Source organism: Copadichromis virginalis, linkage group LG10 (assembly GCF_057382275.1).
Source record: "Copadichromis virginalis isolate Kocher_CV1m ecotype Utaka linkage group LG10, C_Virginalis_male_GT1.1, whole genome shotgun sequence".
Lineage (NCBI taxonomy): Eukaryota > Metazoa > Chordata > Actinopteri > Cichliformes > Cichlidae > Copadichromis > Copadichromis virginalis.
The window spans coordinates 14,703,082-14,719,090 of NC_140627.1; the positions used below are offsets into that span (position 1 = coordinate 14,703,082).

Below are 16,009 nucleotides of genomic sequence, written 5' to 3' on the forward strand. Positions count from 1 at the left end.
ATTGAAATGCGGATATTTTGCCCCGGCGAAGACGGCTCAGTTCATCCGCGCCTGCGCAGCCTGTACAGCTGCAGCTAAAAACAGCCTTTACAGGTCTGCGCTATCATTTCAAGATGGCGGACCTCCTCGGTTCAATCCTAAACTCGATGGAAAAACCTCCTACAGTCGGCGACCAGGAAAGCCGACGAAAGGCACGAGGTACATATTGTATCGCCTAAACAGCGAATAGCGTCAAGCTAGTCTGAATCCGTTTAAATGAACGTGACGCGGGATTTAAACGTATGTGAAAATTGAAAGAAGAGGCGAACCAGGCATTTCTTGAGCTGCCATTGGTCAGTTCAGCTTTCAGTAAACGGCGGCTGACCTGGTTGAAGAGTTAGCACCGCCTCAACACAACATGCTGCAGACTGTCGCAGACAAGTCTGAGCTACGGGCAGCTGCTGAAACGCAAACCTGCCGAGAACAGTCCGTCTTTGCCATCTGATTAAGTTACCTCTGAGCTTTCACAATGCTCGGCTTTCAAATGCAGTTTCCTGAAAACCCAAGTTATTCGAATTCACGGTCATTAACCGGTCATTAACCCTTTCTGTCTCCCAACATCTTATCAAAATCTTAACTATTAGGTCTGGGAATGTGCTTCCTACCTTGGTTCCCTTTAATTGATAAATACTGTGTAGGCTGCTTAAAGCTTACAGTTACAGTCAGCAGCTATAACAAAAGCACATGTACTAAGAACTGCAGTAACTCTTAAGTTTCATATGGCTCCAGTAAAAATGGGATATTTGTTTGTGTAGATGCACTTTTAATGCTTTCAAGAGTCCTGCTCAAAACACTGGCAACACTGAGTGGAGTGTTGGTACAAATAAACAACAAAGAAATGTCTTTTCAGTTGTAGTGAGGACATGGGCACAACCAAATCTCTTTAATTAACTTTAGAGAGTGTGCATCTGTATAAAACATCACAGACATGCAACAGATAATAGGATCTGATGCCTGGTGATTTTGGGATTACAGGAAGCCCGTTGTTTTACTATCCTTGGGTCATTAAGGAAAACGACCAGTTTTTGCAGTAGGACTAGATGTTCTGTGTTTAACAGCGGGGCACTCTGAAAGTTTTCAGTACTAAAATGCCTGAGTAAACACATTAAAAATCAGTTGTTGTTCTTTGAAGAGCAAGCAGCAAGGCTCAAGAAGATGGAAGAAGAGGAGAAAAGAAAGAAAGCAGAGTTCAGGAAAAAGGTGAGACCTTTAAGTGTCTTATCTAAGACAAAATGAATTTGTGATGCAGAGCTTTTCTGACCGCCCTAAATTAATCCTGCTATTTATCACATGCATCTTTTATTCAGATGGAGAAAGAGGTGTCAGATTTCATCCAAGACAGTTCACAACAGAAAAGAAAATACAATCCCATGGGGAAGATTGAAAGGAGTATATTGTACATACTATTTTTCTTTCATTACTAAAAAGTAAAACAAGCATTTATCTGCCTTGAAACACATTTCTCCCCCACTTGTCGATACTATTAAGATTTCATCTCTTCCTGTCTCTCAGACATGATGTTGCAGAGGTGGCTGGTTTGACGTCTTTTTCTTTTGGGGAGGATGAAGAGAGCCGTTACGTCATGCTTTTCAAGAAGGTACGAGTGCTTTGAAATCCAGTGTTGGATCTGAAAACAATCTTTTTAGTTTTATATGACTGATGGGAAAATGTTGTTGTGGCAGGAGTTTGCTCCATCAGATGAGGAGCTGGAAGCCTATCGCAAGGGAGAAGAGTGGGACCCCAAACTGGCCGAACAGCGGCGCAGACTAAAAGTAAGACTGGTGTTCCTCTGTTTTTATATATATATATATATATATAATTATTTTTTTTTCTTCTTGTCTAATGTTATAATTCCTATATTTAAATATTTAGAAACTAAACAAATGTACCTTCTAAGAAGCTTCCAAAAAACACTTCCATACATATGCAAAGTTTGAAACAGTGATAATGGTAGTTGCTACTTATGCTACTTCTGTGTTAAAGTGGAAGAGTGGAGGCACTTTATGGCTCTGAGGTAAAGAAATTAAGTTGAATTTAAAAAAAATTAACTTCTTGATCACATTTCACTTTGGTGCTTGATGATGATTACCTTGAATTTCTCACCATGTTGCCCTTTCTTGTCACTTCTAGGAACAGGCTGCACTGGAAGAAGCAGCATCCAGTCAGACAGAAAAGTCACAAATATGCCCCAACTCTAACTACAGAGACAAGTACAGTCACCTGATTGGCACTTCAGCTGCAAAAGATGCTGCACATACACTTGAGGCCAACAGGGCTTATGGCTGTGGTGAGTGTAGAGGCCGGCTTACAGAAATGAAACACTTTGCTTTGTGTCATTCTCTTTGGTCATTGTGTTGGTTGTTTTCTGTCCCAGTGCCGGTGGCCAACAAGAGGGACACTCGCTCCATAGAAGAAGCCATGAATGCAATCAGAGCAAAGAAACGGCAGAAGCGCGAGGACGACACGGGGGCGCACGGCAGCAGCTCTTGAGTCTCCGGCACGTGTGCCGTCTGTCTGTCTGCTGTTTGCGTGTGCGAGCACGTAAGTGCGTTTATGTGTGTCTCATTCATCCTATAATGCAATATCCTGTACTTCAGATGTACAAACGTTTAATTTATGTATCAACAAGCAAGTGTTTTCTCATGCTTTGTGACCAAGACTGTGCTAAAATTATAAAAACTTGCTCAGTGGAGGATCTTCAGGTGTGCTGGTGTCTGAGAACTGGGTTGTTAAACACATTTAACATTTGCCTCACACTCACATGTGAACTGTATAGTATAAACATGTTATATGAGTGTTCAGATGCATAAAACCATAACGGCAGAATATTTTTAGCAGATTTAAGCACGGCTGCGCAGGATGAACTTTAAAAATCCAGCTGTTAGGTAGTTAAAATTGAACTCTGCACTGACAGTGTCCAAAATGTCCAGTACAGTTTTTTTTTTTTAAAGCCGTAATCTCATATTTTAACAATGGTTTGTTGAATTTTTCTTTTCAGTCTAAACCTATGTCACATTGTAAAGATGGAAGCATACCATTTTTGTCTGTCACATGAGGAAACCCTCTTTTAGAAATCTTTCTGTAAACCTGCACTGACTGTGTATTCTTTAACTCCAGTGTAAATGTTTTATTAAAAAGCCATGTGATTGCTTACAAAAGGCATCATAATAGGAGTCGGAGTACCAGACTTCTTCTTAGGATGTTGTGCTCTCAGTTTTGTTTTCTGGTTTGTTTGGGTTTTTGTTTTTTTTGTTTGTTTTTTAAATTTCATGTCTTTTGTTTGTTACAAACAAGAATTCATGCAGGTGTTCCCAGCATCTTAGTGTCTCTTTTAACATGGTTGTATCGTTTTATCCCCAATGTATTAATAAATGGAGAAAAGTATTAGTTCTTTGTATGTTTGATCCCGTCTCTATTCTCTCAGCAGGGCGAAAAGCTCTCACTCAATACAGCTACATGCATAAACATCTTATAATCAAATCAGCAACTGTGATACATCACTGTCCAATCATAATGGCAGTTACAGTGTATCTACTTGCACTAAATTCCTTTTTTACATTTTCTCTATTGATGTCTTGTTTTATATCACACACGCTGCCTTGGCTTGAGGTCAGGGGCTGCTGCTCTGACATCCTCCGGTAATGTCTTTCTCTGCAGTTCATCTTGTAATCGGAAGGTTGCCGGTTCAAGCCCCAACTCTGACAGTCTCGGTCGTTGTGTCCTTGGGCAAGACACTTCACCCGTTGCCTACTGGTGGTGGTCAGAGGACCCAGTGGCGCCAGTGTCCGGCAGCCTCGTCTCTGTCAGTGCACCCCAGGGCTGCTGTGGCTACAATGTAGCTGCCATCACCAGTGTGTGAATGAGTGGATGACTGAATGTGTAAAGCGCTTTGGGGTCCTTAGGGACTAGTAAAGCGCTATATAAATACAGGCCATTTTTTACAGTTGTGAATTTATTGTTTCCTTGATCATTGCAGCCACGAACTACAATACTCCTTCCACGGTTGGTATGAGGTTTTGGCGTTTACTATGTCTTCTGTTGCAAAACTGACATGTAAAGCGATGCTTTGATTTACTGTTTTTCTTTCATATAACTAAATGCTAAAACAAAAAAAGAGTTGTGCAGATATTTTGCTGTTACCAGTGGGTTCTTCTGATAAATCTTTCAGAAGTATGTAGATTTTGCCAGGAAATATAGTTTTTGTATGTAAACTTAATGGCCACTCCACTTGTTCAGCCTTTTGATAATATAAACATCTAATTAGCCAATCACATGACAGCTGCCCAGTGATTTTAAAAATGTGGACAAGATGGACCTGTCGCATTAGAATGAGTAGGAAAAGTAATTTAAGTGACTTTGAACTGTTGATCTGCTTGGAAGTTTTGCCCAGCCATCTCTGACGATTACACAGAATGGTCTGGAAGAAGTAAATATCCAGTGAACAGCAGTAGCTTTAACACGTGACTCCCAAGCAGCTTTTGGAAAGATCATTTGCACAGAGGGTCACTTTTACTGATTCGTTTAATAAAAAAAATACAAACATCTTTGTTTTATCACTTTATGAATAATCAAAGCATAAATCCTGGTTCATAACCTCTTTGCTACAACTCCAGCACACTGTTAAAGATTAAAACAGTTTAATCCACATTTTAAACGGCGCCTGTCTCAAACAGCTAAAGAAACGCTTTTAGGGAATTCCTATTAACGCTGATACAAATACATGAGTGCAAGGTTAAATTATTTAAGTGCTTTTATTGCCGTAATTTTGGTACTTTCTACTTTCTAAAGAGAGGAACTGACACTTTTTCTTGAAACAGTGACATTCTTCCACTTCTGTAACGCGGTCGCTGTTTAAGCTGTTTCACTTGTGATACGTCCACTCTAATGCCATCCCTGTTTGTCTCCTGAAGAAGGCGCCATAGATTATCCAACAAAAAAAAAGTAGGATTTTTTTTAAAATTCCTGTTTCACACTGTCCTGCAGTTTCTGTCCCGCAGAAACACATATTTATTGCGCATTGAAGAGTCAGTCGGGCACATGTAAAAAAAAAAAAAAAAAAAAAAAAAAAAAAAAAAGAAGCAAGAAAAGAAATGAAGTCCATGTTTTTGTTCATTTTCATTATTTGGTTTGCAGCTGCAGAGCTAAAACCCCGGAAAGGTAAGAGCAGACTGTTGATGCTTATTCTTTCCTGATCAAATGTGTCTTTGAGGGGGGCTTTAAATGTTAAGGAGGGGGAGAAAAGCATGAAAATGCGACTCAAATGAGAAAAGTTTGCTCGGATTCCGCGACTCGTATATTAGGATTAACGTGTTTGCTGCACAGTTTTCTTTCTCTTTTGCTGTCACAGAAGTCAGCAGAAGTTAAATCATGACTTCTGTTTCTCTAAATAGTCTTAGGGAACAGTCCGCTGTTTGGCATCTGATACGTTTTCCACGTTTTAACCCAGTTTACACAACTCAAAGGTGACAGTTGCTTTGGAAAATGTTTTATGCAGTACTGAAGTAGTGTGAATGTCTTTATTTTCTGCCGATCCGTTTATCTGCGCCATATGCGTTTCTCAGTAGCTCATCTTTTTTTGTTTAACTCTCAGGGTCCGGTTTGGTGTGTACTTTCAAAGACAAGACATATATCCCAGGAGACAGCTGGCATCCTTATCTAGAGCCTTTTGGGTACATGTTCTGCATACGCTGCGTCTGCACAGAGGTAAAGTTGATACATTAAAGGGATATTACACCAAAAGAAGCCAAAGTTGCTTAAATAGCAGCCTATAAATTCTGGGATTTGCTCTCTTTTAGACAGGCCATGTGAAATGTAACACAATCAAGTGCCCTGTCCTGCCATGTGAAAACCCTGTAGCTGAGCCTCAGCAATGCTGTCCGAGATGCACAGGTAGACTGACTCGTCACACACTGTCAGCTTAAGCTTTTGAGAAAAACTACTTCTGTTGTGGTTTTTTAAAGCATCCCGTCCTGCTTGGTGTGTTCTCCCCCCTCTCCCAGACCAGCCGAGGATTCCTGCAGGGCTGAGGGCTTCGGTGAAATCCTGCAGGTATAATGGGAGCATTTATCAGCCCGGGGAGACATTCACCAAACACAACCTCTTCCCATCCAAGCAAAGCAATCAGTGTGTTATGTGCACATGCTCTGTGAGTTCAGTCTAATTTGATACTTTCATTTCTTAGTTTCTGAATAAAGAGTTTTCATTTTTCAGAGAGAGTTTGATTGTAAAAAGGATGTAAAATGCAAAAGAAATAGGAGAATATTCAGAACCTTTGCAATGTAATTCATATTGAAATGTTAGATATGTAAAGAAAAATCATTATATACATGTGTGGGGTGTGTTTTTTTTAAGTATAGTGTTATTGCATGTATGAGAAGAAGTAGCTGCCAGTGTTATGCAGTTGTAAGTGAAATGCATTGCTGTCTTGCTTTGGCTGTGACATGCACATAATACAAAGTGTACTTTACAATATAGAGCAGCATGACAAGCTAATGTTTAAGCTTTTAAGTGCTTTTTGCTTAAAATGTTGTACAAAAACAGAATAAACAGCAATTATTTAACCAGTGAATAACTTACAGGTACAGGTTTAAAAACAGTGAAAAAAGCTTTCGGCACATTTCTTTGCCGTGCTGTATCTGAACAAAGGGCAATTTGTTTTTTTGGTAGCGATATGATGTGCTGTTAAAATACATTTTGCTATCACAGCATGGTTATTATTATAATATTATCTAATTCATTCCACTTTTTACAATAGATAGTTCTCGAATGTCATTTTTTTCTTAATATTGGATTTTTTTCTTATCACAGGATGGAAACATCTTCTGTGCTCTGAAAACCTGCCAACCTATCACCTGTTCCTCCCCGGCGTCTGTTCCAGATACCTGCTGTTTGCTGTGTAAAGGTAGTCAATCTTCTCTAAGCTGACAAAATGCCTTTATTCAGTTTCCAAGATGGAATTCACGAAGCAGTAAGGAGCACTATTTTAGGATTTTCACATATAGGTTAGGGGCTGAGCAATGTAGCTGGTTAATAAGAGTGTTTTTTTTTATATTGATCTACATTCCCCTTTTTTTCTCTTAGATCATGGCGTCAGTGGGTCCTCATCAACTGAGGATGGAAACCATCAGCTAAACAGAGGAGTTGTATGTATTTTGCTGATTGCTTTCGTGGGAAATTTGCCTGCATTTGAAAATTATATTTAAATTTAGTTTAAGACTGCAAAGTGGTCTCACCAGTTTAGTAGCTGCAGTTTAATTATAGGGCTTGAAATCTAACAGGATCTGGTAAGCTGTCCTCGTCCGTGTCACCGTGATCACGACAAAAGTCGGAGCAAGCAGGCTGATTTTTTCCCCCTTATGCAGTTATCCGCCCAACTTGGCATCATATTGTTCAGATTCTTTGTGAATCACCCATTTGCTGTGATTGTTAGTGACAAAGGCACAATCTGTGGTTCATTTGGCCCAATCACTGCGCAGCACTGAGCTGCACTGTCATCCTATTTAAAGGGGAAAAAATGAGCTAAAAGCAGTGACTCAGATGTCTTTAGCAATGTTATTAACTTTAATGATTTGGGGCATATTCTGATGTTCCTTCAGTTTTCACTTTGGGGGCAAAGCAAGTAACTCCAGTAGCTAAATACATGAAGGATAACTGCATTGTCTTCTGTTTTACATAGAGGCATTCGGTTGATCAGTGCTCTGGAGAACAGAGCAGGGTGCGGTCCAACCGCGCCACTGCACCCAGGACCTCTCCTAGAGGCCCGAGTCTCAGTAAACTCAACCTTAAAGGGGCTTCAGAGACCACCGTGAAGATTTTGTTGCAGAGGAAACACCAAAGAGGTGAGACTTTGTCAAAACAGAAAGATCATTTGTAGGCATTTTATTTTATGTACATGCTTCTCACAACTTTACAATCGTTTCCATATGTAGCGCAACACTCAAATGTTTTCCATTTCTCTCAGCGTGTTTATACAATGGCAAGACATACTCTCATGGAGACATGTGGCACCCAGTTTTGGGTAAAGTCCTGGAATGCATCCTGTGCACTTGTACTGACGGGATATCGGACTGCAAACGCATCACATGTCCTACCCAGTACCCTTGCCAACATCCTATGAAATCAGCGGGAAAGTGCTGCAAGACTTGTCCAGGTAGTCAAACAATACTTTGGCTGTTTATACAGATCTGATGTTGATGGACTGTAAACATCATCCATTCAACCGCTCTCCTAATTGTTTTCCCCAGAGACTAAAGCTGAAAGTAACCAGACCCAGTGCTATCTCGGACATAAAAATAACCTCTTGGTGTATAAAGTTGAATCAGCTCTGAATGTTGACTCACCCAACGCAGTTAGGATCATTGCTGTTGAAAGACAAAGTACTGCTGAAGTTGAAGTACAAGTATGGAACACTATAGAAGGTACTGCACCCGCTCCTCTGAGCTATATTATAGGAAAAGTTAACATTTTTTTCAAACGTGCTCATTTTTTCTTGCCGAGTATTAGATGAGAAGATTGTGAGCATGTACAGGTTTCCTGACTGTTCAGTATCATCACTCACTTAGCATACAGAGTGGCTTTCATTCATTTTAGAGGTGCTGGTCAGCAGATTCTCTTACCTGAGCCAAGCTATTTTCTTCATATTTCCAGTCTTTATGAGAGTGTAACTTAACTCCCTCCAATAGACTGTACATAAAAGCTGCACCACTGCTCCAGCTCTCAGACCTGAACCTCCAGCAGAAGTGCCTTAAATCTAAATTATTAATAACAACTTCTCTGATTTGTACCAAAAACACATGAAAATCTATGAGAAAAAGAGGGTCTACCTTGTGGTTCAAGCTACCACGTGAGGATGGAGTGCCTTCAGCTTTGGTTTAAAAACAAGACAGCAATAGAAGAAATCCTGAACTTGAGGCTTTAAATTGGTAGTTCACAAACCCTAAAGTAGCTTTATGGTGGTTACATCCATCTTTGATATACAGCTTAGTCGTACCTTTATATTAAAGATATAGTGTGTGTCACGACTGTCGTTCTTCTCACCTAACACTTGACAACAGAGCAAAAAAGAATAGAAAGCCAATTAGAACAAAGTGGGAATGCTGTGTAAAATGCAAACAAAAACATCATGCTGTGATTTGTCTCATAAACCCATATTTTATTCACAATAGATCACAGAAAGCATCTAAAAGTGAAAACTGAGAAAATGTACAGTTTTAAGATCAAAATATATTCTTGATGGTCGCAACATGCCTCAAAAAAAGTTGGGACAGGGTAATGTTTGCCAGTGTGTACCACCTCTCTTCTTTTAACGACAGCCAATAAATGTGTGGACTTTTAAGAGAGGAATCTTGTCCCATTATTGTCCAATATAAAATTATTGCTAAAACAGTCTTCTTTGTTGTATTTTTAATTTCGTGACACGCCAAATGTTTTCAGTTGGTGAAAGGTCTGGACTGCAGTGGAGTATGCGGTTTAGCATTGTTTTGCCGAGATGCAAGCCTGATGGTGCCTTTCAAGCTGCCAAACTCATAGCCACTAATGCACCTCTATACCTCTATACTTCAGAGATGCAGGCTTTTGAACTTTTGGACAACAAACCGAGCTCCTCCTGTGTAGTTCTAAGGATGCGGCATCCATGTTTTCCAAGACAAATTTCTGATTTTGATTCATCTGACCTCAGGACAGTTGTCCACTTTGCCTCGAGAGTTTTAGCCCAGAGAAGACAGCGATGTGTCTCGATCATGTTCACATGTGGTTTCCTCTTTGCATGACAGAGCTTTGACTTGCATTTGTTGATGGCACAGTGAACTGAGCTCACGAAGTGATTAATGCAATACCGAAGATCATAGGCTTCCAGTACTGATTTTTGGCCTTTTCCTTTGAGCACGGAAATTTCTTCACATTCTCAGAATCTTTTGGTGATATTATGTACTAAGATGATGGAATCTTTTAATTTTATACCAAGAAAAATGATTCTGAACTTGCTCCACTATTTGCAGTTTTTGCAGATTAGTGACTACCTTCAGTTCAATTAGTTGTTTTTATGTAGCACCAAGGTAAAAATGCTGCAATATTAGAAAGACACTCCTACACGTCCCCCTATGGCAAGTGCTTGGAGACAGTGGCAAGGAAAAACTCCCACTGAGCAGGAAACAGGAAGGGACATCCATCTCTTGTGATTGGTTGGAAGTGAGGGGAGGGAGAGAGAAACAGTTTCATAACTATTAATGATTAAATGCAGAGTGTTGTATAAACACACAGGGAATGAAAAGAGATGACTACGTCTTAGAAACTCTGCCTTGGCTAGATGCTCTTTTTACCCAGGCACGTTACTAACCTGTTGCCAATGAATCTAATTAGCTGCAAAACATTCCTCCAGCTGTTTCCTTTTAGTACAACTTACTTTTCCCACCTATTGTTGCTCCTGTTCCAAGTTTTTTGAGACGTGTTGCTACCATCGAATTTAAAAATAAGCTTACTTTTGTAAAATAGTCACATGTTTAAACGTTTAATGTTTTTTCTATCGTTCTATGAAAAATACATCATTTAATTCCGTTTTTATTTATTTTTGTTCCCCTCAACTCTTCTGAAATTGGGGTTATAGTTTCCAAAATGTGAAAAGCAAGACAAACATACAGCACGGCTGCACCTCTGTGTGATTCTCCTCTGAGTCCTTTATTCTTACAGGCGTTTTGCAATTAATGGAAATTGGCGACATTCAAAGGAAAGACATTTTGGATCATCCAGAGAACTGCACGTTGCTCACAACACTCGATGAAGGTTTGTTTTTTGAAGCGACTGATTTATGTGGCAGATTTTGAAATCATTATTTTAGACTTATCTTACTGTGATTTTGTGTGTGTGTGTGTATCAGGTTTACATCAGTTCTCATTTATTTTTCAGAGACATGGAGAAAATTTAAAGAGGAAGGAGAAAATCTGAGTAAAGCTCCTCAGACCACGATTTGTGAAGATGGCATTCGGGAGATTGTGACTTTCCTAAATCCTAAGCAAACCGAAGGCCTGTGTTCACCCTAATTGTCGCTATATGTATCATTATTCAGAATAACTACTTGGATGTGCAAGTCAAATATATTATCTATACTGTTTTTAATCCATCATTGACCATCATGTTTAATCATCACATATTTTTAGTTTTAAACTGTTAGGTTGCACAGTCTGTAGCAGTGCGCTCGACAGCTGACTTGCTTATGATGTGTACTTGTAATAATTCAAAAACTATCATGAATTTAGCTAGGTGCTGTAATTATAAACAAAATGTGAACATGTGAATAAGAAATGTAGATTTCTTAGCAGCTTCATTCAGTTGTAATTTTGGGACGAAGGCTTCAAAGACTGTTTTGGCATTCACTCAGTGGGATCAGTATTTGTGGAAGAAGGGAAAGGCTTTGCTTAAGTACATGAAAGGAACTTGTATTTTAATATAAGTTGGGATAGAAGCCACATTTTGTTTGTTTTTGTGGTCATCAAAGTATTTATTGTAAATACAGCAAGTTTTTGTCACCTTATTTAAAGGGTATTGTTTCCTATATGATTTCTGTGTATATACATGTGACTGCTTGAATGTTTTTCTTATTTTTCTTGAAGTAGTTTCAGGCATTACATGGGAGTAAATGCACAGCTTTTTACAATTGTGCCTTTTCTGTTGTTAGCTAAAGACCTATTGTAGCTTCTTTTTGTATGCAGCTGCACAGTTTGTTGTAATATCCTGATACTTTACTGCTCCACATACCTTTTGTGTATTTTACAGTGGCGGATGTAGTTGAATGCACTCTGTACCACCCCTCATGGGTATAAATACCTTAAAGTTTTCTCTGATTTGTGTCCTGCTGTTATGTATGAAATGATGCATTTCAGTCACAGTAGGAATCAGGATTTCTACTTGAGGCAGGGTGTCTAACTGTTTTTGAGAATGATTTGCTGATTCATCAGTGGTCTGCACGCCAGCTACAGCAGTGCAGTCCTAAGACCTTCATCGCCTGGAGGCTACCAATAAATCGAGCTCCGGAAGGCCGGATAAACTGTGTTCCAGCTGGAAATTAAATGTTATCAGAGGCGTGGAAATCAAAAGCAGAAGCTCAAACTAAACCTTAAACTCATATTTTCTGATCAGCCACAGCATTCAAACTACCCATATAGTTTGTATATTTGTGCCACCAAATACAACTCAGACACATTAAGACATAAACTCTGAAAAACCACTGAAGGTTGGTTTCAAGGAATTGAGATGTTAGTGCCCTGAAAACATGTTTGCCTTCTTCCATAGTCTTAGGTTTTTTGTTTTTTTTTTGCATATTTATCATACTTTACACGTATCTCTGAGCATTAAAAAATGTAATAGTAGACAAAGATCATTCAGGTAAATAAGAGAAAAAAAGCGATGCAAACCTGCCTGGCCCTGTGTAAAAAACAAAAATGGCCCTCCTTGTTAATTAACCGTAATTAACCACATTTTTTGTGGAAACCAGAGTTCAGTTTAACTAGCCACACACATGCCTGATTAATGCCAGATCGGCTGAATCAAGAAATCACTTAAAGAGAACCTATCTGACAAAGTAAGGTAGGCTAAAAGAGTTAAAACAAACAAACAAAAAAACACATGCCACAAAAGAAAGAAACAGCTGAGAAACAAAGTTACTGACATCTGTCAGTCTGGAAAGAGCTACAAGGTCATTTCTAAGGCTTTGGGACTCAAATAAACCACAGTGAGAGCCAACCTTCTGATTAGTAGATGACCTGCTCTGCCTCCTGAGCTACAGCCACCATAACGATCACAGCTTTTTATGTATGGGTGTAGGAACAGCTCTTTTCCAGATACTTTGGACCAATCCCACAACAAACTGACAGTTTTTACAATTGGATTTGTGAATGTGTTTCTCAAATTTGTCATCATTATATTGTGTCCTTACCAAAAACATCCCTTGCTTGTGAAGGTCGCAATAATTTCATAATTTTGAACCTCTAATTCTGAAACATGCTTAAAAATAAAGGTTAGCTCCCATACTGATGTCAATTTCTTAAAATCCCAGAGCAATGGTGGCTACTAAATGTATAAAATAGTGGTCAAAAGATTCTGACACTTTCACTGAAATATACATAAAATTTCCATTTATCTGAATTTAATATTTTTTGTTGACAATATCATCCTGTCATCTCATTTAAGTGATCCCAAATTAACATTGAGTTACCCTCTACTTTTTGCCCTTCAGCTGTATAAGGCTGATGGGTATTGTTGTCACTCCACCAGGTCATCGGGCAGCTGGGTGGGCTGGCAGGCGGTGTGGCCGAGAATGAGGAGCCATGGAGTTCGAAATTGATACCAAAGGTGTATCTACCAAAACTCAAATTTGAGACTGAATCCTTTCTCCTAATAACAATTAATAATAACAACAACAATAAACCAAAATGACAACAATTAATTTGTTGCACTATATGTCCACTTAATAGTAAAATCCTCCACTCCAGTAACTTCTTTCTTAAAATTATTATACAAATGTATTTGCCAAAAATCATCTTGATGAGCCGCAAGACTGATGATATTCTGTGGATGGACAAGACAAAAGCAAACCTTTTTGGAAGCTTTGAGTCCCATTACATCTGAATTCATAAAAAGAACACCAACAGTCAAGCACGGTGGTGGTAGTGTGATGATCTAGGGCTGCTTTGCTGTTTTACAACCTTGAAGACTTGCTGTAATCGATGGAACCATGAATTCTGCTTTTTATCCATCAGATCAGACCCTGAAGCTTAAGCACAATCAGGCTATGAAGCCCGACAATGATCCAAAACACACCAGCAATTCCACCTCTGAATGGCTAAAAACCACAAATAAAAGAAAAAACCCAAACAAATAAAGGTTTTGCAGCGGCCTAGTTAATGTCCAGATCATAATCAGATTGAAATGTTTTGGCATGACCTTAAAAAGGCCCTTCATGCTCAAAAACCCTCCAGTGTGCCTGAATTAAAACAAGTCTGCATTCTTCCACAGTGATGTGAAAGACTCATTGCCAGTTATTGTAAATGTTTGATTGCAGTTCTTTATTTTTGCCAAGGCCAGCACAACCAGTTATTTGGTTAAGGGGCAATTATTTTCTTCCCTTAAGAAATGAAATCATTATTTAAAAACTGCAGCGTTAACTGTCTTGAACTGTCAGCCCCTCCAAGTAAGTGATGCATATGCACCTTGTGTTTAATATCCTAGACAAACTAAGGGCTCACTGAATTTATCACTGTAATGTTTGTAAAGTTATAAATGGTGACACGTTATATACGTCATCATTCTGATGGATCGGCTTGGTGGATCAATATCGTGCTCTCTGCCTTCTTTAATAGGGCTTAATGGTTTGAACAAGCATAACTGAAGTTACATCCAAACCAGCAAGAACAAAGGGTTTATTATTCAGGGAATAACTCTCTAATAAATAATTCTCATGAATAGAAAGGAGTTTTTAGGGGTTTAATCAATGCCAGGAGAGGAATATTCAAATAAAATTGTTAGACTTTTCACAGTGTGCCAAAATTTTGCAGGAGGTCGGTGATGCTTTGAAGCTCTAAGAGATTTTGCATTGTTGCCTAGAACTGGGGGGAAAAGGGCCCTATTAGCAAGTCAGCATACTAATTTTTTCTTGTAATCTTCTAAGATTCATAGTGAATAACTTAAAGGAATATGAGGAGAAATTCAAAATATTGTGTGAAATTAATCACAGTAAATCTTACATATTAATCCCATATTACACAGATGTGGGCCAGAGGAAATTATGGCTTATTAAAACACAATAATAGGAATAAATAAATAAATGAATTATTAATACCATTTATTTCTATAGCACCTTTCTAATCCAAAGATACAAGGTGCTTCACAGAATTTCCAATGATCAGTGGAATTAAAACATAGAATGAGTCAAATAAGACTGAATCATAACCAACATGGACGTAGCCACTGTGAAGTCTTCTTTGGTTTGTTGAAGCCTCAGTGTTAGTGTTTTGTTTTCTTTAGAATAAAAAGTTACCATATTGGACAAATGAGTGGAGTATGCTCTCCATGCTGGTGACCTGTCCTCTGTGCACCCTGCCTCTCGCCCCTTGGTAGCTGTAATAGGCTCCAGTCCCCCTGCAACCCTGAACTGGATAAGAGGAAGAGAATGGATGGATGGATGGATGGATGGATGGATGGATGGCGCGGAGTAGTTATGGGTTGACGCTCTCAGTCAAACTGCAGTCTTAAATTGTATGGGTGCAATGCACAGACAGACACACTTGCTCATTAGTGCTAAAAAACAGAAAAACAAAAAAATTAGAATTTTATTGACCGAGGATGAAAAGAAAAATCTTTTTGGACAGGCTGGGAGATTTCAGTGACTTCACCTACAGAGGATGATGTTGTGCTAGCACACCTGTCAGGCAAAGTGATCACCCCTAACTTCAAGCCTCACTATATGAATGGAAAAAAAAAAACCAGCCTGTGTTATAGACCATCAATGGAGGATTAATCAGGTGTTTAACATTGATTAATTGTCTTTTTTCCAGAAGGAAAAAAGAACAAAGAACAAAGAAAAAAAAAAAGAAAAAAGGTGGATTTTGAGACAGGGCCTTCCTGCTTTGAGGCAACAGTGCTAACCACCACAGTGCCATGCTGGTGTGCTGTTTACCACACTGGGTTTTTTCAAATGGTCTTTAGTTGGCCATTTTAACATGGCAGCCTATGGAAGGAATCACTTTTGTTGCTGGAAATACTTTTTTAAATCATTTTAAAATGCAAAAATGGTGCAGGCACACCAACAACACAGTTGCTATTTATTTCTGGATCCACGCTTCAGTTCTTGGTTTAATGAAGAACAGATAGTCAAATAATTAGAATTTATGTCTGTTGTTATAATCTGATGAATGACTGCAAGTATCTGTTTTTATAAAAATGGGGTAAAGGACATCAATGCAACAACAAAACCACCTTTTAG

The 16,009-nt window shown here is 38.9% G+C and overlaps 2 protein-coding genes across 2 annotated transcripts; both read left to right on the top strand.

Moving 5' to 3' along the window:
- Window positions 1–40: 40 nt before the first annotated feature.
- On the top strand, window positions 41–3,426 carry spag7 (sperm associated antigen 7). Its single transcript, XM_085470077.1, has 7 exons — window positions 41–198; window positions 1,172–1,239; window positions 1,347–1,435; window positions 1,552–1,636; window positions 1,722–1,811; window positions 2,170–2,326; window positions 2,414–3,426. Exons 1-7 carry the CDS (start codon window positions 114–116, stop codon window positions 2,527–2,529), a joined length of 690 nt encoding a protein of 229 aa, XP_085326203.1. The 5' UTR covers window positions 41–113; the 3' UTR covers window positions 2,530–3,426.
- Window positions 3,427–3,704: 278 nt separating this feature from the next.
- chrdl2 (chordin-like 2) lies at window positions 3,705–11,873 on the top strand. The gene is made up of 11 exons (XM_085470080.1): window positions 3,705–5,196; window positions 5,630–5,742; window positions 5,835–5,928; window positions 6,039–6,184; window positions 6,847–6,940; window positions 7,120–7,181; window positions 7,715–7,877; window positions 8,000–8,188; window positions 8,283–8,456; window positions 10,723–10,815; window positions 10,939–11,873. Exons 1-11 carry the CDS (start codon window positions 5,130–5,132, stop codon window positions 11,070–11,072), a joined length of 1,329 nt encoding a protein of 442 aa, XP_085326206.1. The 5' UTR covers window positions 3,705–5,129; the 3' UTR covers window positions 11,073–11,873.
- Window positions 11,874–16,009: the final 4,136 nt, after the last annotated feature.